General features: G+C 43.4%; 1 protein-coding gene across 1 annotated transcript in view; it reads left to right on the top strand.

Moving 5' to 3' along the window:
* Positions 1-26725, top strand: part of Cers3 (ceramide synthase 3) — a 100886-nt gene that overhangs the window by 16589 nt on the left and 57572 nt on the right. Inside the window, exon 2 of the mRNA XM_059253322.1 lies at positions 19188-19361. Coding sequence (XP_059109305.1) covers positions 19189-19361 — 173 coding nt within the window. The 5' untranslated portion in view covers position 19188. The remainder of the gene's footprint in view (positions 1-19187; positions 19362-26725) is intronic.

The following is a 26725-nucleotide window of genomic DNA, read 5'->3' as shown; positions in this document are numbered from 1 at the left end:
TATAAATGTTAAAGTAAATTTGAGTTTATTTTTATTTTTAAAAGATAGGTACTAGAAAATTTAAAACTGTATGTAACCTCCATTTTTATTATCTACCGAGCAGCATTGTTCTGGATGACAAAAGTAGACTATGTTTATGACCTTGGCACGGGCCATGGTTTCTTAAATAAGATACAAAATTACATGGTGAAAAAAATCTGTAGATCGGACTGTATTAGAATGGAAAAATTCAGACTCTTGAAGCATACCATTGAGAGGAAACGCCAAGCTGCGGAGGGAAAGGAGACATGTGCCTTACATATAGCTAATAAACTCATGTCCAAGACATGCAAACAAGTCAAAAACATTTGATTGTCTTCAGTTAGCACACAAACTAATAGACTGCATTATGACAGCTTCAGTTATACTTTGCTCATACTGTCAACCCCCTTAAACACATCAATTCTGAAAGGTCAACACAACAGAAGTGTCCTCGGTGTTGTCAGCTATCAGGAACCGAAAATGAAGACCACAATGCTGTACTTCTGTACACCCACCAAAAGTCCCACAGAGTGCTGGCAGAACTCTGAGACACTCCAGTGGCAGTATATTTGACACTTTGGGATACAGTTTTTGTTTAGACGTGTCTACTTGACCTGAATATGTGAATGATTTATACTCTGGCATTTCTGAGTCTAGGGTGTAATGTCCTATGGGCATGTCTACATTTAAGAATATTCATAGCTATTGGCATTAATTGTTATAGCCCTAGACTCAGAACAGCCCAAATCTGCACCAACAGTAGTGTGGGAAAACAGTTTACAATAAAGTCACATAGTAAAATAGTAAACATGAGGGAAAATGGGCCAACTGTTGCATGTGATAACGTGGATACATCTCGGTCCTCACAGTTGAGATGAGGATTCAGTATGGTTCTGTTGTTAGCAAGTTCAACAGAAGCAACATTAACCTGTGGTGCTGGGAGTTGGGATGGGATAAAGGAGGAGGAGGAGGAAGATGGGGTAGTGTGGGACAGGGACACAGAGGGAACTACAGGATGTTGGCAACACTGCCATCTCTGATTGCTTCACAACAGTTGTGTTGCTGATGCTGGGACTACACAGTCAGAAACCCTGATCTAATGGTCTAGATTAGGGAAAAGCATAGTTCTAAAATGTCTGCCAGCAATTCATTCGTAGAGCCGAGGCTGAGAAGCAGTCTTTGAAAGCTCACTACTGTGACCAAACCCTCACTGTTATACCTGGGTGTGCAAGACCCTTTTGCTCAAGTTCTCCTGACTATGATGTGACTATGTCCACAGTGAGAAATTCTGCAGTGTAGGGATCCATGGTGTTAAATGCCTTGGAAAACTGCAGATCCTGAGTCAGCAGGTCAGCTTTGGAAAGCGTGTCTACCCTATTTAAGGCCTGTCACTCAGATGACTGTTGCCAGATCTGATTTTTGAAATAAACCTGCAGTTCTGGGTTTCTGTTTTAAATGTTGGCTCATATCAAGTTCTACCATCAGTTTGGAACTCTGACTTAAAATTTCAAAGCTAGAAGGCAACTTAGGGATATGTTTGTCTAATAGAACGTATTACATCTCTCTTTTCCTGCTGCTATGGGGGTGTGAATTTAAACAGGACATCTAACACATGCACACATACATATGCATAACATACACTGCTTAAGTAGAATGCTATCACATACCCTCAAGTTAACATAATCATTTGCATATTTAGTTTACCTACGTTGTGTCTATTTGGAGGTAATCTTAGGAGTTACATCTGTGGCTCCCAAGTTGATTATATTAGCATTGCTTTTCACATCCTGGGGAGGAGGGATATGTGGGCCAGGCAACTCCCTGTAATTGTCAATTGTCTCTGAGGTTCTGGAGGTTTGTGGTCTTTTCCAAAGGGGAGATGTTGGGTAGACATTTGACTACTCTGAGCCCCCCACCTCTCCTTGTCCTCTACCCCGCACACACTACTCCATTAGAACTTCTTGTGCTCGTGTGGGAAGGGCTTTCCATGCTCAGGGGACTTCTGACTTTTAGTTTTTAACCTGTCAGGAAGATTGTTCAAAACCACTTTCTTCAAAAATCATAAAAAGTGGTAATAAAAACTGATCTTTTGTGCAGGGTGTGATGATATATGCCTGTAATCCCAGCATTCCTGAGGCCAAAGCAGGAGCATTGGGAGTTGCTGGCTAGGGTTGTCTACACAGTGAGATGCGGAAATAATAATAATAATAATAATAATAATAATAATAATATAACAATAATAAAAACAAAAAAGAAAACCAAGCAAGCAAACAAAAGCAAAAGTAATATCATTTGTGCAGTGTATGCAGATATTGGTTTAATGAAAGGCAAAGTCAGGTAATGCACAGAGAGGCCATACTTTGACCCCTAGTGCCTAAATTTGAAATTTGCTTGGATTTCTAAATTTGGGTCTGTGCCCTGAGCATGTCCCTTCTACACTCTAAGCTTGATCTTTTCCTTCAAGTTGTAGGAATAATTATTGCTGGAGGGTGTGATGTGTGAACACTGGGGAGCTGGTACCTGTGATGTGTTGGACACTAGTTATTATTTAATGAACATCTTGTAGTCTGTAGAAAGGCAGTTTGTTATTGTTCCAGACTCTCAGCTGTAAAACTGGTTTGGGTGGCATTGGACAGCTCACTCGTGTCTTCTACTTTCTCCCCTGGGTTTATGTGAACTAGACCTCACCTCCCACTGCCCAAGGATAACTAGCCCTATGGGGCAGTAAAGAACTCAGACAGAAGGGGCCTGCACCTCATACACTGACACTGAGCCTGCTGATGCCCTGCCTGCTTTCTGGTAGAAGTGAGAGTAAATGGTGAGGAGAGAAGATCTGGGAGGCACCAGTAAGCTGCAAATTGAACATTGGACTCCTGATGACCCATAGGGAACTTCCTCTGTGTGTGGTAGTTCAGCTGGATTATCAGAAAGTCTGAGGATTGGGAGCACAGCATGGATCTTTGATGTCCAGAGTGCCTAAGAGTTCTGGAGTTGCAGACCAATTTTGGGGCCCTCTAAGCAGGCCCACCACAAAAACTAGAGAGCTCAGGGCCAGCGTGCCAATGTCAGCTTAAAGCCTTTAGCCCAGCCCAATGCTTCTTCCTAGCTACTGTTTCCTGCTCGATACACAGTGTGTGTGTGCACTCTCTTCTACTTTCTTCCCCAGTCATCTCCTTATGGCCACCCCTAGGTCTGGGAGTGTGAGATGATGTACCTTCCTGGAGGGAGACCAGAACTGGAAAGATTTCACACAGGCCCCTTCTGTGCAAAACTGACAGTAGTAATTTGTAGTTTGCTTCTGCCAACTTTATATTTGAGCAGAAAAAAATTTTCAATGATACTCAGTTTTTGTTTATTTTTAATTTTAATGTGTGTGTGTGTGTGTGTGTGTGTGTGTGTGTGTGTGTGTGTGTGTGTGCAGGTGCCCATCAAGGCCAGAAAAGAGTACTGGATCCCTTGTGGGTGGTCACGAGCTGCCTGCTGTGCATGCTGGGAATGGAATTGCAGTCCTCTATGAGAGTGAGTGCTCTTTAACATTGGGCTGCTTCTCAAGTCCCAAGCGTTTGTTTAAAGAAACACTTTTATTTTAGTTGATTCTTTTGAATTCCAGGGATGGATCCGAGGCCCTAGCACATGCTAAGCACATGTGCTACCTATAAGCTATAGGCCTTCAGTCCAAAAATAAATTTCGAAAAGAAAACCTAGGGACCTCTGGACTTAGAATCAGTATTGATGGAGGGGTAGTGAGAACATCACAATGGTGTGTTGCTCCCCTGGGGAAGAGCCTTGGTAATGTGCAGGATGTGCTGAACTGGGAATTCTCTTCCTTAGCACAGCATTATCTCCCATTCGTACCAGCTGATTTTCATTAATAGACAGACCACAGGGAGATGAAACAGAAATTATATAAATGTATGTTGATAAAACTGAGAGAATTCCCTTTTTAAAGTAAGTGTGTACTTAGAAATTTTGGCAACCTGGAGAAACGTTTATTTCTTAAGTAATAGGTTGGTTTTCAACAGAATACAGTTTTTTTTTCTTGCACGTTTGTTCGCAAAGTTTCCCTAAATTTAAAGCAATAGATTTGACCTTGCCCAAGAGTACTGAGCCAAGAAACACATCGACTGTGTCCCAGGCTTTTTAGATCACCCTGACATTTCTATTCTGTCCCTCCTTGCCTTGTCTTCTTAAAGTCTGAGCACTGCACTTTTCTCTTCCTGAAGTGGACTCTTCACTAACGCTGGGCAGGGCAGGGGAGCGCTTTCCAGCCATGCCTTCTTACTTGCACTTGACAGATAAATTCCAGCGGCCGGGGCCACAGATGGAGGCCAAAGGAGAGGTAAGACAGAGGCAGGCCCTCCCTCGTCAAATGAGAGAACACTGGCTGTCCCAGCAGGAGCCCAGCACCTTGGCCCCATGCCAGAGAGTGGGGTCAGAAGAAAATCGTGTTTTTCATTTTCTAACTTTATTATGATTTAGCAGACCAAGATGAAAGCAGTTGAAACCGTGTATCTGCCCCTCTCCTCTTTTCCTGCCCCCCCCCCCGCCCCGTTCACACCCACCTCATCACCTTCATCCACAGGTAACTAGAAGCTGACGTCTTGTTCCTTTGTAGGGGCCCATCACTGTGCAGGGACAGCAGGCTGTACAGCAGGAAGCCCTGCCTTTAAGCATTGTGTAAGCCTATATTTTAAAATATTACTGGATTAGTAAGGCGCTTTGATGAAGTAATTCCCAGAACTGGGAATTACTTCATCAAAGCACCTTACTAATCCAGTCCCTGAAAGTGACTCAGCTTCCTACACAGGAAGGGATCTGACAGCAGATGCTTCTACTTCCTGCTTGGTCAAGGTGTGCCCCACGTCCTCCCTTGGGTCCTTTCCTCTTTTATAAAATGATGCATTTGGTGACACTGCCCAAGACAATTCCCGTGATATAAGAACTCTTGTCACTGACAGCATGTGACTGTCAAGTCATTCAAAAAGTTGTCCTCCAGCAACACCTGCTGTGGTTGACCTAAACACAGACCTGGTTACTCCCCCAGACCAGAGATGATAGCTGGCCTTTGTGCCATTGGATGGGCCACAGTGCCGTTATTGAGGATGGTTGGGAGTAAACACAATACTAACACCTACAGTTTACTGGGCACTTAGTACATCCATCAGGTGCTGTCACTGAAATAGATCTCAAGGATGCTTACATGGCAGACATTGTACTAAGTGATTTAGACAGGTGGCCTTGTTTAGTCCTGACCCACATCTTACAAAATGGACAGGATTGCATGCACCTTACAGATGAATAATTCAAAACTTAGGAAATGCCACTTGTGTTAGGTTGCGTAGCCAAGGAAGAGGTAAAGGTGGTAGTCAAGTTTCCCTATTCTTGTTCCCAATATGCTACTGGGCCTTGGTTCCTATATGCCTGTCCTAACGAGTCTACTCCAGTGTGCTGCATGGAGAGGTATCTCTCCCCCCACCCCACCCTCACATAAGTCCACTGAATAGAATGATCTAAACTTCATTACATTGTAGTACCTGCACTCTCTCTAGGATTTGAGCCCAGATTTTTTGCTTAACACAGCTGGTACCCATTATGTAGGCTTCCCTTACTGTAAGAAGAATGTAAAATCAGTCATCCATTCTCAGCCTGAGAGATACGGAGAATATGATTAGGGGCTGGGGGTGTCCCATCATTCTCCTTGAGAGTCTTGCTAACCTTAGTGTCTAATCTTAGTATTTAACTAAACTTGCAGCTGATCCTTCCTCATATCCAGTAGGTTAGACCAGGTAACATTACAGGTAACACTCATCCAGCACTTTCGTGTGTCCAGGTTTGTCTGCATGGTAACCACCCTTAGTCCTGCACCAGGTCTTTGCATTAACAGAATTAACTCCACTTAGCAGGTGAGCAAACGAGGGTTCGGAGAGATGAGGCTGCCCAAGTGTATTCAGTTATTCAACGACAGGTTCTCAAACTGTGTTTCCCCTGGGCTGGGGGAGTCCACCTTTAGAATTTAAATCTCTTTAATTTGTAGGCTCTATGAAAAAAAGACAGTGAGTTCTTTGAGGTGGTGTGTCAAACACATTTTCATTTTTGTTGGCTTTTTTCTTCTTTTCATGTTGCCCATCAGTTACCAACTTGCCTTTTGTATGGCAGCCTTGCTGCCCAAGTCCCTTCTCTCCTAACAGGGAAGGCAAACACCCTTGAGCAGCACACAGGGATATTTGAGGACATGACAGTGAGTAGATCTGGAGCCTCTCAGGTTAGAATGCTGAGGCCGAGCCAGGTGACTCAGCTTTGGCCCTTTGTGAGTCACAGGCAGCAGGTTCCTGTTCCCTTGCATTGCCTGACCCACACTCTTGTGCCAGAGACTAATGACAGGATGATTGGCAAAGTAGACATGACTCACCAGGCAAGGGAGGACCTGCTGGAGAGGGACAGAGTGTGGGAAAGAAACTGCTGACATGCTGCTGCTATTCAGACTGGGGTGCTGCCTTCATGCCTGACACCACTGTCGGGCTGCCCGGGTACTATTTACCTTTTAGTCTCCCCGGATTAACCAAAGAGAAGGCAAGAAGAGGTGTTAATGGAGCTCTGCCTCCAAAAGCAGAAGTGCCAGCCCCATGGAACTTTCTCAGAGTCACTCTGCTCATCTTTCCTTTGAACTGTAATATTTATGTCCTCCTAAGACTGCTCTGCTCTGGAACTTGGCTTTGCCCACATCTGGTTGCATCATGCCTGTTTTCTGCAGATTTCTGCTCCTTTATTAGTCTAAGGCTCACTTATCTCCCTTAGTCCTGAGTAGGCTCTGCTGCTATCTGGCCAGTTAATGATGGGGGAGGGATAAACCACAGTGTCCAAGCAGACAGGAGGAAAACCCTCAGGAGGAGAGTTGGGGAAAACTGTCCTCTGGAACTTCAGGTCCTCTGGTTCTGACTTCAGTTGTTGGTTTGTAGGTAGATCCCAGGAAACTGGCGTCCAGGCCAGTAAGGAAACACACTTTAGATGTTCTCTTGTTAGAACACAAAATTCCCGTAGTCATTAACTCTATGTGTGTGAAAGGGATGTGATGCATTTTTCGTAGGTAACCAACATGGCTTATTCAAGTTAACCATTAGTGTTTGTAAATGAAACATTTACTTTAAAAGTTATCTTCTGAAAACATTAATGTGAGATGGATCCTCTTAGCAGCCCCCATTTGTCAGGGAACTGGATGCACAGGAAAATACCAGCTGCCAGATTCCTCAGCTGAAGCAATGAAACAAGATTGTTTAATTTGAACCCTTCAATAGACCAATTAGAAATAATCCTAATATTAAGTCAACAGCAACAAAATTCAAACTTTTAAATAACCCAGAACTATAGAATGTCAATTATTTTTCATATTTCTGCCCAGTTTTTATCTTTACACACATATGTAAACGTACAAAATAATATAACACAGTGAGATCATATGCCGTTATAAGAACATAGAAATGTGACATTGAATTTGTGTGCTATTTTTTGTTTCATAAATATTTTTATGTTGATAAATTTCATAATTTTAAACGTTGACTACATACTGTTCCTCAGAGTTAACATTCCAAGTGGAGACATTTTGCATTGATTCAGTGGGTACTATGAGCCTGAGGATGTGAGTTTGACCCCCAGAATTCCCATGGTGGAAAGAGAGACGCACTCGGGTGCACACACACGTAAACGTAATGCATTTTCAATGTTGTTTTAAAAAACTCTCTCTGTGTGTGTGTGTGTGTGTGATGCCAGGGTGTGGGCACACACATTCCACCACAGCACTCATGTGGAGGTCAAACGCTAAATTTCAGGGGCTGATTCTCCTGGCACCCTGGGTCTCAGGAACATCATGAGATGTACACAGCAAGCGCTTTTATCATCTGAGCCATCTTGCCAACTAAATATTTTTAAAGCCTAATATTACTAACACTGAAGTTATTTATAACTATATTTTTTATTATTTAAATTCCAAGAGAGTGGTATAACTTATGTTTTACCACTAACATAAATCTAAGAGTTTTACTGTGTGAGAGTTAGCACCAAATGTTATTTTCAATAATTTCTAATTTAACAGATAGCAATTACAAACTTTTAGAATGTGGAAGTTCACTTAGTTCCTCTTGTCCCCAGGATAACTTTATGGCAATTAATAACTGTCCTAGTTAGAGTTTTCATTGCTGCAATGAAACACCGTCACCAAAAGGCAAGCTGGGGAGAAAAGGGTTTATTTGGCTTACACTTCAGCATTGCTGTTCATCACTGAAGGAAGTCAGGACAGAAACTCAAACAGGGCAGGAACCTAAAGGCAGGAGCTGATGCAGAGGCTATGAAGTGATGCTTCTTACTGGCTTGCTTCCCTGGCTTGCTCAGCCTGCTTTCTTATAGAAACCAGGACCACCATCCCAGGGATGGCACCACTCACCATGGGCTGGGCCCTTCTGCATCAATCACTAAATGAAAAAATGTCTTACAGCTGGATCTCATGGAGGCATTTCCTCAACTGTGGCTCCTTCCTCTCTGATGACTCCAGCTTGTGTCAAGTTAACACAAAACCAGCCAGTACAATAACTGACTACAGTTTATCATTTCACAGAACCTGTAACAGTGGTTTGCAAGTATTTACCCATTGACTCATTCTCACAACCTGACAGGGAGGTACAGTTCCACTTCCATTTCATAGATGGGGAAACAGATCATTAATTGTCCAGAGGCTCATGGCTAGTGTACTAGCCTATGGTCCCACTGGCTCTGAAGTCCCTAAGACTAGTCACTCTATTATTCTACTTCCCCTAATAAGTGTTGGTCATTTGCTAGCTGTGTGCAAAGTTCTAAGTGCTACTGTGGGCCACTAGAGAGTAACCTCTGCTCTTGAGGGTCTTGGGACGTAGGAAGGCAATTAGACTCCAAATCAAATCAGTGTATAAATAGGCAGTTACAAATTTGACAAGGGTTGTGGGTTGGGGGAAGCTGGGAGCAATCATAGCATCTCACAGGGGTCCTTTCTTTCTCTAGCTTTGGGCTAGCGGGGCAGAGGGGTCCTGGAAATTTTGGATGGAGGCCTTTCAGAAACCTAAGGGAGATGTGATAGTCTGGATGAGTGGAAGAAAGACAGATGGGAAGAACATTCTAGGCAGAAGGGATGCATGTGTTCTAAAGCTATAAAGACCTATCCTTTCACTCAGGGATGAGAGAACAGACCTACTCACTGTCCCAGGACCCCAGAGTGCGTGGAGGGCAGGCACAGGGTGACCAGAGAAGTAAGTAAAGCTCTCATCATCCAGGGAAACCCTACAAGTGTGTTAGCTCCAGGAGACTCAGCACAGAAAAGTGGGGCTCCAGATAGGCTAGAGTCATTGTGGGCAATAGGACCCCGGTGGAACCTTGCCCAGGTAGAGTCTCTCTGCACACAGCAGCAGACGTGAATTCTGCCTAGAACCTTTCTAGGAAGCCCGAGTAATTGCCAGGCACTTCATAAGGTCGATTGACACAGCTTGAAGAGACAAGCACTGGAGATCACTGTCTCCTGGAAAAGAACTTGACCCCACACAGAATCCCAGACAGGTCATTGGGTTATCACATGATTAGTAATGATTCATAGACTGTCCCTTACAGAAAGTGGCAGCTGGCTCATGGGACATTGAGTTTTGGGACTTATGGGAACAACTTCCAGTCATCACCTGACCCGAAAACACAGTGAAGAAAACTCCACGATCTTTTGACTTGTCCTAGAGACCATAGTTATCTGTTGTCTAATGTTAGAGTTGGGGTAGAAAGATGGGTACCTTTCCCGACAAGGTGAGCTGGGCCCAGTGAGGGCTGGACTCAGGAGGGGTTGGCCTGTGGGAAGAACTCTACATACAATACATAGCAATGACAGGTAGAAGAAACAGTCACTGCCCTAGGATAGTGAGACCCTCAGACTTAGAAGACTGGATTCAGAGGAGTCCTGATGTGCAGCAGAATGTGCGGAAACCCCTCAGGAACTTGCTATAACGTGGCCATTAGGGTACATTGTAGAGCTGCTCCTTGGGAGAGAGCTAGCTCACTGGGGAACCCATGCTGGAGGGATGGTCTGGAGTTCCCTGGCTGCTAGAGGAACCTGGATGACTTCACTGCAAACTCTCTAGAACCTAGAAACAAAACCCCTTTCTCTGAATGTATCTCCACTGCCTGGGGCCAGCTGGCATGGGGAACGTATCATGGGATTGGATTTATTTTTCCAAAGCAGGCAAAATGATGTTTGAAGTGGAGAGGTGTTACAGGTGCATACAAGAAGCCCTGCAGGCAGAGAAAATCCTTAGACACCCCTCACTAGATAGGATGGTAACGAAAGCCTAGGTCCCCAACTGATCTGTTATGAAAGAAACCCCCTGATTTATTTGTATTGAGCTATGTAGTTTAGATGTATCTCCCAGATACATGTTCTTGTATAGTAAATATTTCAAATGTTTTATCTTGGTATATAACTTGCATTGTTATTCCCTCACTGGTGTTTTTGATGAGTAGGCATCTCCAGTTTTATAATCTACTTGGAAGCAATGCAAAGAGTAGTTCGTGCTTATGACTCCTTTACAGCTTTCCCTCTATAATAATTAGAGCTGCAGCCTTACACGTACCATGAAGACTGAGTTCAGTGCCTTGGGTAAGGTAGCTGTTTGTCTCTGTTGTATAGAGCAGCCTAGGACTGGACCAGGGCTAAAGATCAGTTGGCCTGGCAGGTTGCCCTTGTCATCCCCATCTTTAGCTAAAGAAGGAAGAACAAAATCAGGACATGTAGCCTTGTCTGTTGGGAGACGACCCAACTCACTTCCACTCCTGTGTTATGTATGTGGTGGGTCATGGCTGCACCCAGCACAAGGGAGGCTGGGAAATGATACCTCACCTAGAGGGCAGCCACATGCCCGGGTAACCTGGGCTGGGAATAAAATTTTGGGACTAAGAGATGAAATGAATGCATACTTGGGGACACTTCGATACCCATCAAGGACATCTTTAGGAGATACCACATTTTTTGTCATGTATATTCTGCAATTTTGGCTTTCAAAATCTCTAAGTCTGTACTGAAATTCTTTGAGTATAATTTTTATGAGTATATAATTTTATATGTTTATATATAACTTTAAATGAGTATAATTGCAAATGTGTTCTGAGAAAATTGTTTTAAATTGTTTTTTGTTTTTTCCTTCATGCAAGTTACTTGCTTCTCAATAGGAAGTATGGGAGGTCCCCCCTCCTCCTGTTTTTTTTTCCCTCCTGTTTTCCAGTAGCTATAAGCTTAAGCAGTTACAGTTGTGGATTTTTTTGTTGTTGGTACTGTGTGTGTGTATGCTGTGTTGTGGGGTGTGTGTGTTCACATGTGCACATAAACAGTCACAGTGTCTCTTAGAGTTAAGTGTCTGTGCCAGGTGCATGGTCTTACTTGACTGCTTGCAGCAGCCATGACTTCCAGTGCTTTGAGAGTTCGAATCTACAGTGGCTCCTTTCGGGATTGTTCACAGGAAGCGAAGAGCTGCTAATGATTTCTCTTGTGCTTTATCTTAAAGGGTAAACCAGTTCCTTGGGGGCTGAGTTTGTAGAGTTAGTTCCAAAGAAAACACCCAACAGTAATGTAGACAGACATGTTTACCTGGCCCTAGACCAAAATTATAAGGATTGTTTTGCAGTTACCAGACTGAAGTTGCTTGTAGATAATTAACTTAAATATAATTTTGGCTGTATTATCACTCCTCTTGTTCAAAAATACATTCTAGATTCAGTCAGCAGCTCACAGTTCCTGAGTGTGTGCATGAGGGCAGCTCTGTGTAGACTGTGGACATGTCCTTGCTGGTCGCTGACATTTTCTTCCTAGAGAATCCGTCCAGCTAACCTCACTGGTTGCCAAGGCAAAGAGGAACCTGCAGAGACCAAATAGTAAATACATGTACCTGGTTCCAGGAGAGTCACAGACAGACATGCTGAAGAACTGTTGATTGGGTTTATTCATTCGGCTTTGTATCTTGAGGCAGGATCTGTCTGTGTTGCCCAGGCTGACCTTGAACTCCTGAGCTCAAGCCATAGTCTTGCCTCAGAGTCCAAAAATCTGGGAGTAGACAGGACCTTGTTTTAATAGTTTTTTTTTTTTTTAAATAAACTTCCAGAAAGTCTAGAGTTAAACTGAAAGAGGATAAAAATCTTAATGTGGGAGTCAGCAGGCTTCTCAGAACCACTAAAAAGTCAATGGATCATCGGTAGGACCCCTAAGTGACAGACTCACCATTGTGATTTTTCTAAGGTCTCCCTCCCTCCCTCCTCTCCTCTCTCATTCCCTTCCCCTTTCTTTCTTAGTCTCTCACTCTTTCTCTTGAGCTTTTATTTACTCTAACTGTATGTGTGTCAATATGCATGATGTGTGAGTGTGTATGTACACATGACATAACACATGTGTGGGAGTGAGAGGCCAACTTCATAGAGTTGATTTTCTCTCCCCATTTTTATAAGGGTTCCAGTGTAGCCATAAGTTTTTTCTGGTCCCACCCAGCCCTGTTCCCATAGCCACTTATAAAATAATCACTCAGAGGCTTAATATTATTTACAAATGGTATGGCTTATGGCAGGCCTTTTGCTAGCTAGTTCTTATATCTAAAATTAACCCATTTCTATTCATCTATGTTTTATCACATTCTGTGGCTTTACCAGTCTGCTGGCATGTTGCTCCTTGGGCAGCAGGCTGGCGTCTCTCCAGACTCTGCCTTTCTCTTTCCTGTCTCTCTCCTTGGATTTCCCGCCTGCCTCTAAGCTGCCTTGCCATAGGCCAAAGCAGCTTACTTATTAGCCAATGAGAGCAACATATATTCACAGCTTACAGAAAGACATCTCCCAGCTTTCCAGAGATTGATTTCAGGTCACCATGCTTGTGTGGCAGGAGCCTTTACTGGCTGAGCCACCTTGCCAGCCCTGTCTTTCTTTTAGAGCAGTAGCATAGGAAGGTTTAAACACAGATGTCTTACCATTTTAATATTTTGTAGCTGTCCTTTCCACTTAAGTATCAGTGAACTATTGTAGCAATTAGCCAGTGCAAAGTTTCCATTCTTCTCCTTGTGTAGGCAATACATCACAAGGATCTTTATAAGACTCCAAGTCAGGGATCCAGCAACCTCTTGTACACTGAACAAAATACAGAAATGAGAGACTCAAGCCTTACGTAGGGGTCTTGGTAACTACTATGAGTTAGAGAAGACAAAGCAGGAGCAAAATGGAGGAAGAAAGAGGGAAAGGGACCATCAGGACCCCTTGTCAGCACAATGAGACTGTAAACTAGACCAACGCTCGCTGGCCTGTTCCCCTCAGTTATGCAGGGAAGTTCTTGCTTCTCCGTGTACTATTTGGAGGAAATCTCTATGGCAGGCACCACATTTAAGGCTCACAGCCAAATTGGAGCTACCAGTTCTACTAAAGGAGGATGCGGAAGATGCTTCCAGGTCATTCTGGGATCTTGGCCATAGACAAGAGGATTTCTCAATATCTTACACAAAAGACATTATTGGAGATGATCACAGTCCTGAAGAACCAGATTTGGATGACAATGGAACCAGGAAATGAGGCAGGCATGGATCTGCATTTCCTGTGCAGCAGCAGCCTATGCAGGGTGACACTTGAGGATGGCACTGGCTGCTGCAGGCCTGACATCCCAAGGAAAGCATCAGATGGAGTATGCCCGCTTACATCCTGATGCTAAGAAATAGAGGTGTCTCCACCGGCTCCCATTTAGACAGTATCACTGGCATGTATGGTAGTGACTTTTCATGCTTTTCTGTGGGGCCTAGTATTGACTAACCTCCAAAGTGACCTGCCCAATGCACTAGGGTCAGAGAGAGGTAACTCTGTTACCCTGAAACTCGCCAGAATTGTGTTTACAGCTAGTGCAGGTTGTATCTTTAAAAACCTTACAAGAGGCCAGGAGAACGTGACTTCTTTTGAGCTAAAAGCCTGACATGGCTCAGTGACTTGCAGGATCAGAAGTAGACTCTATCTCTCTCTCTCTCTCTCTCTCTCTCTCTCTCTCTCACACACACACACACACACACACACACACACACACACACACACACACACAGTTTAGATTGGCCTTGAACTCGAAATCCTCCTGCCTGTTTATTTGTTTTTATGTATATTTCACATATTACACAACTCACTTAAAATGTGAACTTAAATGCTTTTTAGTATATTCTCTGCTGTGTAGTAGCACAGTTTTTGACTATTTCATTTCTCCCAAAGAAATGCCATAACCCCTCCCTTAGAAATCACTTCCCATTCCCTAAGCCAGTGATGCCATCCCCCAGCCCACCCCAAGACATCTCCAACCTACTTTCTGTCTCTATGGAGCTGCTTGTTCTGAATGTTTCATATCCATGAGCTCATATAGTCCATGCCATTTGTGTCTGGTCTTTTGCCTAAGCTAGGTCTTCAAATGTCAAACAACATGAGTCCTTTCAGCTTCCTTGCTCTCTAGGAGTGACTGGCAGAGCATGTGCAGTCTCTGACCGTTTGAAGACTGTCTTCCCCAGCAGCGTCCCCTTCCGACCTGATCAGCAGCAGTGCTTGGGGTCCCCGACTTTGCTGTGGCCGGTCACTGTTTGCTCGGCTGTACTCTAACACTCAGTGCTGTGACAGTGGCCGTCTGAGTTTGTGTTTCTTTCACGGCCCATAGTGTTGAGCGTCCCTTCTTGTGCTTATTTGCCATGTGCATGTCTCAGGTGAAATGTTCATTCAGATACTTTCTAAAGATGGGCTATTTGTCTTGTTGTTAGTGGACTGTAAAGGTTCTTTGTATATTTGAAACATAAGTCCCTCTGTGCTGGGTGGTTTGGTGTGTCAACTTGGCACAAGCTAGAGTCATCAGAGGAAGGAGCCTCAGTGGAGGAAATGCCTCTGTGAGATCCAGCTGTGAGGCATTTTCTCATTTAGTGATCAATGGGAGAGGGCTCAGCCCATGGTGGGTGGTGCCATCCCTGGGCTGCTGGTCCTGGATTCTATAAGAAGGCAGGCTGAGCAAGCAAGGAGAAACAAGCCAGTAAGTACTCTCCATGTCCTCCATGGCCTCTGCATCAGCTCCTGCCTCCGGGATCCTGCCCTGTTTGAGTTCCTGTCCTGACTTCCTTCAGAGATGAACAGCAATGCTGAAGTGTAACCCAAATACACCCTTTCCTCCCCAACTTGCTCTTTGGTTGTGGTGTTTTGTCACAGCAGTAGGAACCCTGACTAAGACACCCTTATTAGACACATTTTTTTTTTCTGACACTTTATTCTGTAGGTTCTTTACTCGTGTTCTTGGTGGTGTCCATTGATGCACAGAAGACTTTAATTCTGATCTGTTTTGATCTGCCTTTTCTCTTGCTTATGAGTTAGGTGCCATATCTGAAGGCCTGGCCTGAAACAAGGTCACCAAGATTCACTCCCATATTTTTTTCTAAGAGTTCTATAACTCTGGCTCCTACATTTAGATCTGTGCTTCATTTTGAGTTCTTCTTGTCTTGAGTATCAACAGAGGGCTCTAAGATCCCTGAATCTGCAATCATTGATGTTTGATGGCAACACAGTCAGGGCAAATCTCTCTCACCTGCCAGTCCCACAGCCTCTCAGACCCGACCAAGTAAACACAGAGACTTATGTTGCTTTCAAACTGTATGGCCGTGGCAGGCTTCTTGCTAACTGTTCTTATAGCTTAAATTAATCCATTTCCTTTAATCTATACCTTGCCACATGGCTCGTGGCTTACCGGCATCTTCACAAGCTGTTTCTCATCGTGGCGGCTGGCAGTGTCTCTCCCTGACTCAGCCTTCCACTTCCCAGCTTTATTCTCCTCCTTGCCCCGCCTATACTTCCTGCCTAGCCAACGGCCAATCAGTGTTTTATTGATTAATTAGCAACACATTTGCCATACATCCCACAGCACACCCAAGGAAAGAGTGCGTAGTGTGGATTGATTTAGTTTAGTTTCTAAGTCTGAGCTGTGTTTTCCAGGCAGTGTTCCTCTGCGTCCTTTCCATCTTCTAGGACATTGTTTCTTTGGTTGCCTGTCTTTATTTTGTTTTACCAGACAGTAGAGTTACTATTGTTTTCCTAGACCTGAAGTCACTGCAAGGATTTACTCCTGTGTAACTTAGAAGCTGCTTGAAGAAGTGTATTTCTCCCAAGACAGAAAAATCTGTGCTGCTTTGAGTTGTGTTTTAGGAGTGAGCAACTTATTTTATGTAGTGATTATTAAACAGTATTAGAAAAATCCCTAACTTCCTGCATTGCTATTTGCTCCCAGCCCTGGTATTTTAATTATTGTCAGAGCCAATAATGCTATAAATCTGCCAAGGTGAACTTCTCAAAAGATATGTTTGTCTTTACATCCATAACTAGCTCTGATTTGGATGATGATCTCAGGCCTAGTAAAAGGTTTTAGCTTGGATTGATTTCCAAAATCGGTAAAAATTGGAGATAAACTCAAATGTCTATGTTTACTCTTGTTTTGAGCTGTGCCTAGGTGTGAAAAGGTGAGTAGCTTTGTCCTAGGTGGTGGGGGAGGTATGCTGGGGTCAGGCCCAGGCCAGAGCCTTGCCTGTGTGAGATAAGTGCTCTATCACTGAGCTGCATCCTCGACTAGCACGCCTCTGTCTTGACTTCCTCTATAGGAAACTTCGTCAGATGACAGAGCAACCAAGCTTGACTCTAGTTACTTTACAAATAGGGTGTTGCCATTTGTTAGCCCTCCTACTCCCCACCCCATCTGTTTTATCAATTGTCACCACCCTTCCCTGGTTCAGACCACATCAACGCTGGGTCATAATCACCTTGAAATCTAGAGTCACTCCTTCATCCCTTTCTTCTGTGCAGCCCCCAAGCCTAACAGAGAATATATAGGTGTTGGTGGAAATAGTCGACCTTATTTGCATGATTTGGCAGCTCAAGTTAGAAAGTCTAGTGGAATGATAACCTATAGAGAAGGTCACTTTTCTCCAAGGGCGCAGCTGTGCAGGTGTGGTTCTGACTAGGTTGGTGTCCCTCTGGAAGGGCACTTCTCTCAACACCAGGCACAAGGTTATAAAATCTAAGGACAGTGTGACCCATGTTCCTGACTAAATATTTACAGAGAAAATCAAAACAGTCTCAGTTTCAAAATGCTAGGATCAAAATGGCCATAACCTCAATGGTGAGGTTAAAACTTATGCTGGTGATGTCATGAAGGGCACATTTCCTGGCAAACAGGAAATTGTTGAAATCTCTGAAATGGCAATTTCAAAATGTGCTCTTGTATGCTAATGAGTTGACTGGTAGTTGGTGCGCTAGGCAGGGCCCAAGAAAGACCAGCAGGATTCAAGGGTTTGTGTCATCAATCATTCCCTTCAACTTCTGGGGAGGGTCAAGGGACTGAGGGCTGAATTCTTCTCCAGTAGCCAAATGGCTTAATCATGTTCACACAATGAAGTTTCAATAAGGATAGAGCATGGGTTTCCAAGAGCTTCCAGTAGCTCAACATGTAGAGGTTCCTGGAGGATGGTGGACCTGGAGAGAGCGTAGCTGCTTAGTACCCTTCTTACATGCTTTGCCCTACATCTCTTCTTCTGCATCGTTGATAATATACCAATATAAGTCCAGGTTTCCTGAGTCTGATGGGCCACTCTCACAAATTAAGTATACTAAAAGAGGGTTTTCATGGGCCCCCAGATGTGTAGCCAGTTGTCAAAAGCACAAGCTCAGCAACCTGGAGCTTGAGATTGACATCTGACCTGGGAAAGGGACAGCAGATTTGAGGTTGAGCCCACAGTAATTTCAGACTTGAGCTGGGGGAGAGGTGGCCCAGCAGGTGTTCAGTGCCGCAAAGCTATGGAGAGGAATGCTTGACCTCCTGGTCAGAGATGTCTCTGGGTTGTTGGGGCAGCAAAGGGAAGGAGCAGAACCCAAGTCCCTTTTCAGTGCTGTCGATCAGCCTCCTCTCCCACTCTTTCCACCGCCCCCTTCAGGCATCTTTCCAGGACTTATCCTTGCTGGGCCCAGTGTCCATCCTTGCCTCCCAGCACCTTGTAGTTTGGTTTTTTTCCTCCTCTAGTTAGGTTTCTTTCTTTCTTCTTTTCCTTTTATTGAAAATAGATTCATAGAATATATGCTGAATATGGCTTCCCCTCCCGCTACTCCTTCCAATTCCTTCCCACCTCCCCACCCCCTCTGAATCCACTCTCTTTGTGTCTCTCATTAGAAGAAAAACAGACTGCTAAGGGATAATAATATAATTTAAAAAATAAGATAAAACAAAAACTAACACATTGGAATTGGAAATTTTTATGGTATCTGAAAAATATGTATCCAAGTTACTTGTTTTTAGTCAGGCTGACCTTACCTACAAGGCTGTTTGGTTCTCAAGATGGGAGACCTGTCTATTAAGGGCTGTGTACTCAGCACCTAGCACAATGCTTCACAGATAATAGAGTCTCCCTAAATACAGTTATTAGCATTGAGCCATGCCTGATGGCAAGAATTAGTAATCCTAGCTATTAGGAAGCTAAAGCACGAGGAATCACAGGTTCAAGACCTGCCTGAGTTACAAAATGCATGTAAGGCAAGTCTAGGCAACTTAGTAAGAACTTGCTTCAAAGTAGAAAGGGGGCCGAGGACAAATCTCACCGTAGAGTCCTTGCCTAACATGAGTGAAGTTCTCAGTTCAATCCCTACTACCACCGAAATACAAATAGATTACTGACATGACCTCCTCCGAAACTGCTGTTCCTTATCTCCTAGGAAATGTCTTAGAGTGCTAGTGAAGTTTTATATACACATTGAAGCTTTCAGGGGGTTGACTTTTGATACTTTGATGTTATAGAACCTATTGAATAATTTTTACATCACGAGTGATATAAGAGGAAAATAAATACCTGTAATATCCACATGTATGCTTCACAAAATATGAAGAGAAGCATGTTAAGCTTTGGTCTTCCATTCCTTAGTCTAAGCACTTCTGGGAGCACTGGTGAGTTTTTCTTGTTAAATGCAGTGGAGGACCGTGGGAACCAGTGTGCTCCCCTTGTTATTTTCAGGGTCCTGCGTTAGGTGTTTTCAAGGACAGTGCTCGACATTATCACAGTTCTAAGTGCTGATTTGACAAGTCTAATGCATTCTTTTCTTCATTTGTCTAGAATGTTTCAGTCATTTAAAGAATGGTTCTGGTTGGAGAAATTCTGGCTTCCTCCAACAATAAAGTGGTCAGATCTCGAAGATCATGATGGCCTCGTCTTTGTTAAAGCTTCCCATTTGTACATGACAATTCCATATGCCCTGCTTTTGGTGATCGTCAGATACTTCTTTGAAAAGTAAGTAGTGTTTATGACTCTTCTCTCCCCGCCCACATCTTTGCTAACTTTACCATAGCAAGTCTAAGATCTGGTTCTTCTTTTCTTTCCCCTTTTTCTTTTTCTGGAGCTGAGGAGCGAACCCAGGGCCTTGTGCTTGCTAGGCAAGCACTCTACCACTGAGCTAAATCCCCAACCCTAAGATCTGATTCTTAATGAGTCTCTTGTTCAGAGGCTGCAGATTCCTATGGAACCTGTGCAATAAAGTGCACACGAACATTATTTGCAAGCTGAAGAAGAAGAATTAGGGGTGTGAATACCACTGGGTGCTTTACTTTTACAGTAAAAATAAAACAAGGTTGAGACAGAGTGAGTGAGGGTAGATGATGAGTGCATGGTATAGGCATATGTGGAAACATAACAGTGAATTGCACTGATTTGTACAAGTAGCACTACAAAGAGCAAATTCCCAGAGGGACAGTGCTAGAAAAATCTATTTCTTGAAGATGAGATGTCATTCTAGAATGCCTGGAAAATACCAGAAGTGACCCATTAAGGAGCAAACCAAATGCCTCTGTATAGCATAGTTTAATTTTAAGTTGTATAGCTCTCCTTTCTTCCTAAGCATAAGGAAAACATATAGCCACATTAATTTGTTTTATCAGAAAACAGTAAACATTTTCTTGAGTTAATTTATATGGATATTTCTTCCAACCTCGTATTAAAATTGTATTTGTGTTCTGACAACAGGAAGCAAATGTTCATGTGTAGTTTCTGTTAGTTCATTTGAAACAAACAAACAAAAAAGCCTGCTTGGATGGCAAGAGCTGGAAAAATTTAAGACAGCCTGATAAAAAAAATCAAGTAGTCCAAGACCAAATGTAACATGGACCACGTGTTTATAACCATCTGCAGGGTCCTTGTCTTGAGAGTTTGTTTGACCAGCTCTATCTCATGGGCTTGACCAAAGGTACAAACAGTAGCTTCACCTGGTTAAAAATGCACTGTTGCTATTGGGAAGATACCCTGGCCTGCCACTAAACTGTAGCTGAATGCATTGGAAAACGTCCTTCCCTTAAAAATGCTTCTTTTTATTTATATGTACCTGTTTACGATACCTTTTTCCCTCCCTTAAAAATACTGATATATATTTATGTGTATGTGTTTACAACACATGTGTCTTGGTGCCTACAGAGGCGGGAAGAGGGCATTGGATCCCCTGGAGCTGGAATTATAGGTACCTGTGACCTGCACTATGTAGGTGCTGGAAGCTGAATTTGGGCTCTATGGACGAGCAGCAGCAGCACTCTTAACTACTGAGCCGTCTCTCTAGCCCTCGTCCTTCCTGTGTTATACTTTTTACAGACACAATTTGAATTTCCAAATAACGCATAAGGGAAATAAAATTTGCCCTGAACATCCAAATTAACAAATGACACTTTACTACCTAGAACTGTTCACTATTTTTGGATCATATGGATGACCTTTACTTATCCCTATTGCAGATTTCCTGTCTTTCAGTGGGCAGCTGTTGTTTCCAGTCTGATCAGGGCAGTGAGACAGAATGTTTTCTCGGTTGCCGGAGCATTACAGTGGTGGAGGACCAAGTCTCTATGTCTGTGTCTTGCCTGGCTAACAACAGTGAGGAAGAAATCCCTCTTTTAATTCCTAGGGCCATTCTTGCTTCCTCAAGAGATTAAGTGTAGTCCTTATCTTCTAGCTCCTTGTTATGGTAATTCCCAACAACTCATCCTTAGTTATTTCTGGTCTGTAATACTACAGAAACATACTTCTTTCTGTGTGATAAAGAGAATATTCAACATGGCAGAGAGAGAGATCATACTTCATTGTGATAGAAGTTTATATTTTCCTTGGGATTCTACATTACTTGTTATAAATTAAACCACTTACATCCTAAAGAAAATATTGGCTGTTCCTTGCATTGGTTGAGAACTTACAGTTAAGATGGTATAGAAACCATACATAGTCTGCAGGTGAGAAAACAGGAGCTTAATGACCTCAAGTTCTCAGTGGTACTCAAACAAACATGCCATGCCATCACATTCCAGGGTGTTGGCCTGGGTGGCTATTTTTTTTTTTCTGGTTTTATGGATGTTTTTGGATCTCACACTATAATGCTTCTGGTAGTGGAAGAGAGTGAGCAAATGCCTCCTGGGAATCAGAAGACAGTTTGGAAAGCTCACTGCAAATGTGAACACTTCTGGATTGCCTAACACTTCAGACACATTTGATACTGTCAGACTATTTATTTATTTATTATTTTGGTTAAGACTAGTAGTTTCCGGTTAGTTTGCCTTCTACAAATTCCTTAATGTGTTTGAAGTAAGGTATCAAAGAGATCTACTCAAAGTTCAACCCACGAGATGGACAGTTTCACACAGTATAGAGTGCAGGCCTGGAAGCCCAAGGCAGAGGCGGAAGATGGAGCACCAGGTCACTTCTTTTCCTTGGCTGTACATGGAGGAGACTCCCCACTTCTTCCCTTTCCCACTGTCTCATAGAGTCCTGAGAAATCCATCTACATCTCAATTTTCAGGAGTTGAGAAAAAAGGACCCACTGTTAACTCACTAGAGCAGATGGAAGTGGCCTGACCTCAACTTCACATTAGAGCTGAGAGTTTGATGATGGTGTTCTTCCTTTAGTCATGTGACTCCAGAAAACACCTCTGCTATGTGCATGTATTACTAGTTACGTAAATGATGTGACACTGTGAGAATTCCCTTCCTTGAGAAAAATCAACAGAATATGGTCTGTTTGCTCTGCTCTCTGTTCATCTGGTGCATAGTTTTTTTCTTTTATATGTCTCTGAATGTCATGGGCTCTCCAAAGGAACTTATTAGTCTGTCTGGAAGTCGGAATACTTACATTTTTTTATCACATTATTTTATGAAATTTTTACTTAACATCTGTATTTAAAAATGAAATAAAGGACTGATCATCGGATAATTCATAACCACATTTCTAGATTGTAATTAAACATGGAAATTTTTCTAAGAACTAGAACAGACAGAGCCTGGCTGGCAGCAGTTGCTGTCTGTCAGAACTAGAGGAAGATGGACATAGACTTCTTATTTCTTCTCCTCCTCCTGTGCTGATTCTTTTTCTTTCTTTGTTTGGGGTGTTTTTGAGACTGGGTCTCATGTAGCTCAGGCTGGCCTTGAGCTTCTTATCTAGCTGAGGATGACCTTAAACTTACGCCCCTCTTGTTTCTGCCTCTCAGGGGTTGATGATATTAGAGTCATCCTGGGCAAGCACTCTACTAACCAAGCTACACTGAACTCATTATGTTTATGTCTGTGTGTGTGCACTTATGTGTGGATTCATGTGTGTGTGCAAATATGTGCACTCACCTGTGGAGGCCTGAGGCCAATGGCAGTCTTCCTCAATTGATTTCCACGTTATTAATTGAGGCAGGGTCTCTCAGTTGAACCCATAGCTTGAATATACAATTATTCTATCTAGCTTGCTTTGGGGATGGCCTGTGGGCATGTCTGGGGGATTTTCTTGATAGTTAATTGGGAATGAGGTACTGGGCTCCACAGGAAAGCTAGCTAAGCACCAGCCTAGGAGGGAGCCAAAAAACAGCATGCCTCTTTGCTTCAAGATCCTATTTGAGTTCCTGCTCTGTAACCTGTTTTGTTTTTTTTTGTTGTTGTTGTTTGTTTTGTTTGGTTTTGTTTGTTTGTTTGTTTGTTTGTTTGTTTTGAGACAGGGTTTCTCTGTGTAGTTTTGGTGCCTGTCCTGGATCTTGCTTTGTAGACTAGGGTAGCCTCAAACTCACAGAGATCCGCCTGGCTCTGCCTCCAGAGTGTTGGGTTTAAAGGCGTGCGCCACTGCCATCCGGCCTTAGACTGTAACCTGTAAGCTAAAATAAACCCTTCCTTCAATCATGGTATGTCTCAGCCTTCTGAGCACTGGAACTTCAGGGAGGGAGCAGGCAGGCAGCAGGCAGGCAGGAAGGCAGGCAGGAAGGCAGCAGGCAGGCAGGAAGGAAGGCAGGAATGCAGCAGACAGGCAGGCAGGAAGGCAGCAGACAGGCAGGAAGGAAGGCAGCAGACAGGCAGGAAGGAAGGCAGCAGACAGGCAGGAAGGAAGGCAGGAAGGCAGCAGGCAGGAAGGAAGGCAGGAAGGCAGCAGGCAGGAAGGAAGGCAGGAAGGCAGCAGGCAGGAAGGAAGGCAGGAAGGCAGCAGGAAGGCAGGCAGGAAGGCAGCAGGAAGGCAGGCAGGAAGGCAGGCAGGAAGGCAGGCAGGAAGGCAGCAGGAAGGCAGGCAGGAAGGCAGGCAGGAAGGCAGCAGGAAGGCAGCAGGAAGGCAGCAGGAAGGCAGGCAGGAAGGCAGCAGGAAGGCAGCAGGAAGGCAGCAGGAAGGCAGGCAGGCAGGAAGGCAGGCAGCAGGCAGGCAGGCAGGCAGGCAGGCAGCAGGCAGGCAGGCAGGAAGGCAGGCAGGAAGGCAGGCAGGAAGGCAGGCAGCAGGCAGGAAGGCAGGCAGGAAGGCAGGCAGGAAGGCAGGCAGGAAGGCAGGCAGCAGACAGGAAGGCAACAGGCAGGAAGGCAGGCAGGCATGCTCACTTGGCATTTATGTGGGTCCTGAGAATCCAAACTTAGGTCTCACATTTGGCATGGCATGTGCTTTATCCAGTGAGCCACCTCCTCAGCCCCTCGTTTGAATCTTTTTTTTCTTCCATTAGTTACCCGTTGAGGTGGAGCCTCTCTGTTGTCAGTTAGGTGTTGACACACAGTTCAACTGATCTGCCCACCTAGCCTTCCAGGCAGCTGGGAACTGCAGCTTGGACCACATTCCTAGCTGCACACACTAGTATTTTTAAAACTCAGCTTTATTGAGGTTTCAATTTCACTAAAAGTTCATTAAAAGTTTGATACAAATAGTCACACTACCATCACCATGATTGTGATAGGTCTATCGACCTGAACAGTTCAGTTTATTCTTTTCTACTTACTATCCTTGGCAATCTCTGTTTGCTTTCTAGGATCATAACTTTATATTTTCTAGAATTATTTATAATTGGAATTATAGATTTTAACATTTTGTATGACTTCTTTTATCTAACAAGCATTTGAGATTCTTTTTCATGTATGATGCATGTGTATCAAGGTATCAAGGTTTCCCTATTATTGCTGACTAATCTTTGAACATATTTATGCAACATACAAATATTTGTATTTGAGCTAGTTGATGTGAATTTGTGCTGTTTACGGTGTTAGGCCATTGTGAATAAAAACACTGAACATGGGACATGGCTGAACGTGTGCTTTCATTTCTCCTGGGAAAGATCTGAAATGTTTGCTTTTAAGTGACACTGTGTGTGCCTACACCGTAGGCTATCACTCAGCAAGAGAAGGGAGCAGACTTCCTGTCACATGCTATGACATAAATGAGCCTCAAAGCATTATGGTTGGTGAAAGAAACTGGACCTCAGTAATTAATTATATATTATCCAATTCCACTTAGTAAATATCCAGAAAAGGTTAAGATATAAAGATGGAAAACAGGTTAATAGTTGCTTGGGTAAGTTTGAGAAGAAATGGAAAGTCATTGAGTTATATACTTGAAAAATTGAACTATTTTATATGTAGAAAAATCCATAATAATTATTTTTAAAGACATAAATCAAATTAGAGGATAATCAATAGACTAGGAGAAGATATGCGTAAATTATCTTATGAAGAATTTAAACTCGGAATATGAGATAAACTGTATGACTCATTAGTAAACAAATAAGTGTATTTTTTAAATAGGCAAAAGATTTGAGTAAAAAAATCTGCAAATAAAAATTCAGCACATGAAAAGCTAATCAATCATCAATCATTGGACTAATGCAAATTAAAAACCACAGTGGGTAAGGCTGAGGAGATAGGTCAGTCAGTACAGTGGTTCTGCTTTGGCACAAGGACCCAAGTTCAGTCATGAAAATGTCACCTGTGGTGGTATGGTGGCACATGCTTATAGTCCCAGACTAGGGAGGCAGACTAGCGGACTGCTGGGGCCTGCTGGCTGGCCAGCCTAATCAGTGAGCCCCCGGCCAGTAAGAGAATCTGCCTCAAAAAACCCAAGGTGGGTGGCTCCTGAGGAGCCACACCTGTGATGCTTCTCTAGCCTCCACAATCATGTGCATGTGCACTCAGACACACTTGTGCAACCACGTGAACATAAACACATACACACACACACACACACACACACACACACACACACACATGCTCACAGGCGCATGCAGCACACATACACACAGTGCACACAGGAAGTTAACAAAAATGTCAGAAGTAAGGGACTCTGAAATTATTTTCTGCATCAAAACAGTGAAAAGACCAGCAAAACTATTCAGAGTCAACATTTTTATAATTATACAGATTCACAATGACACAGAGAGTGTTGTCTAAGAAAAACAGTTGAGTCCTGACAAGAACGGCAAGATTTGTGGAACTCTAGCTGCCTTTTCTAGCTCTGTGCTATCCCTGAACAGCTCTGAGCTCAAGGCAGGTGTCAAGGTGCACTGCTTTAATCCCAGCACTTGGGAGGCAGAGGTAGGTGGATCTCTGTGAGTTCAAGGCCAGCCTGATTTGTATAGCTAGTTCCAGACACGACAGATACATAGTGAGAGTTAAAAACAAAACAAAAAGCAATTAAAAACAAAACAAGAGCTCACATGTACAATGAACCCATGCAGTCTGACTTCCAATGGAACGAGAGGGTTGGAAGTCTTTCAAAGCATTATTAATAGAGAATTGTCATCACCTGATTGTCTAGTAAATACAGGCCGTAGTGTTGCTGTCCATGTTAGCCTTTCCTCAGAGTTTACCCAGGGTTTTTTTTAAAAAAGAGTATTTTCCTGGGAGTATGGTTATCAGAAACAATTAAAGGTAATCGAATTCCTTGGGAAATAATAATTGGTTCAAAAATTAGACTAAGCAAAAAGGTCAAATGAAAAGCAGAGAATTGAGATGTCTGGAAGGGTGGGGCCATGAAAAGCTATGATATGTTCTTGGAAATCTTGAAGGCCAATTTGATGTTTAACGTTTTGTTCAAGTGCAGGCAAGACTGCAGACATCCCTGAGCTCTCACCTCTACATGATTTTGATGCGCTCTGTAAACAGAAAGTGAGCATTGAGGCAGAGTCATGCTGCCTGGCTTCGAGTGGGTGCACAGAGCTGCAGCAGCCTGAGAGGCTTGTTGGCTCTGGGTGTTGAAGGAAGACTTTGTCCAGTCATTAGCGGGGTGGTAACTGAAAATACTAGGGACTTCAGCACCCACACATGACCAGGATGTTATAAATTAAGATGTATATTATAATCCCAGAATAACCACTGAGAAAATAATTTAAAAAATAGTAAAAAATGATAGGAGG

Source organism: Peromyscus eremicus, chromosome 1 (genome assembly GCF_949786415.1).
Source record: "Peromyscus eremicus chromosome 1, PerEre_H2_v1, whole genome shotgun sequence".
NCBI classification, from domain to species: Eukaryota; Metazoa; Chordata; class Mammalia; order Rodentia; family Cricetidae; genus Peromyscus; species Peromyscus eremicus.
This window is presented reverse-complemented; position numbering and strand designations above follow the sequence as displayed.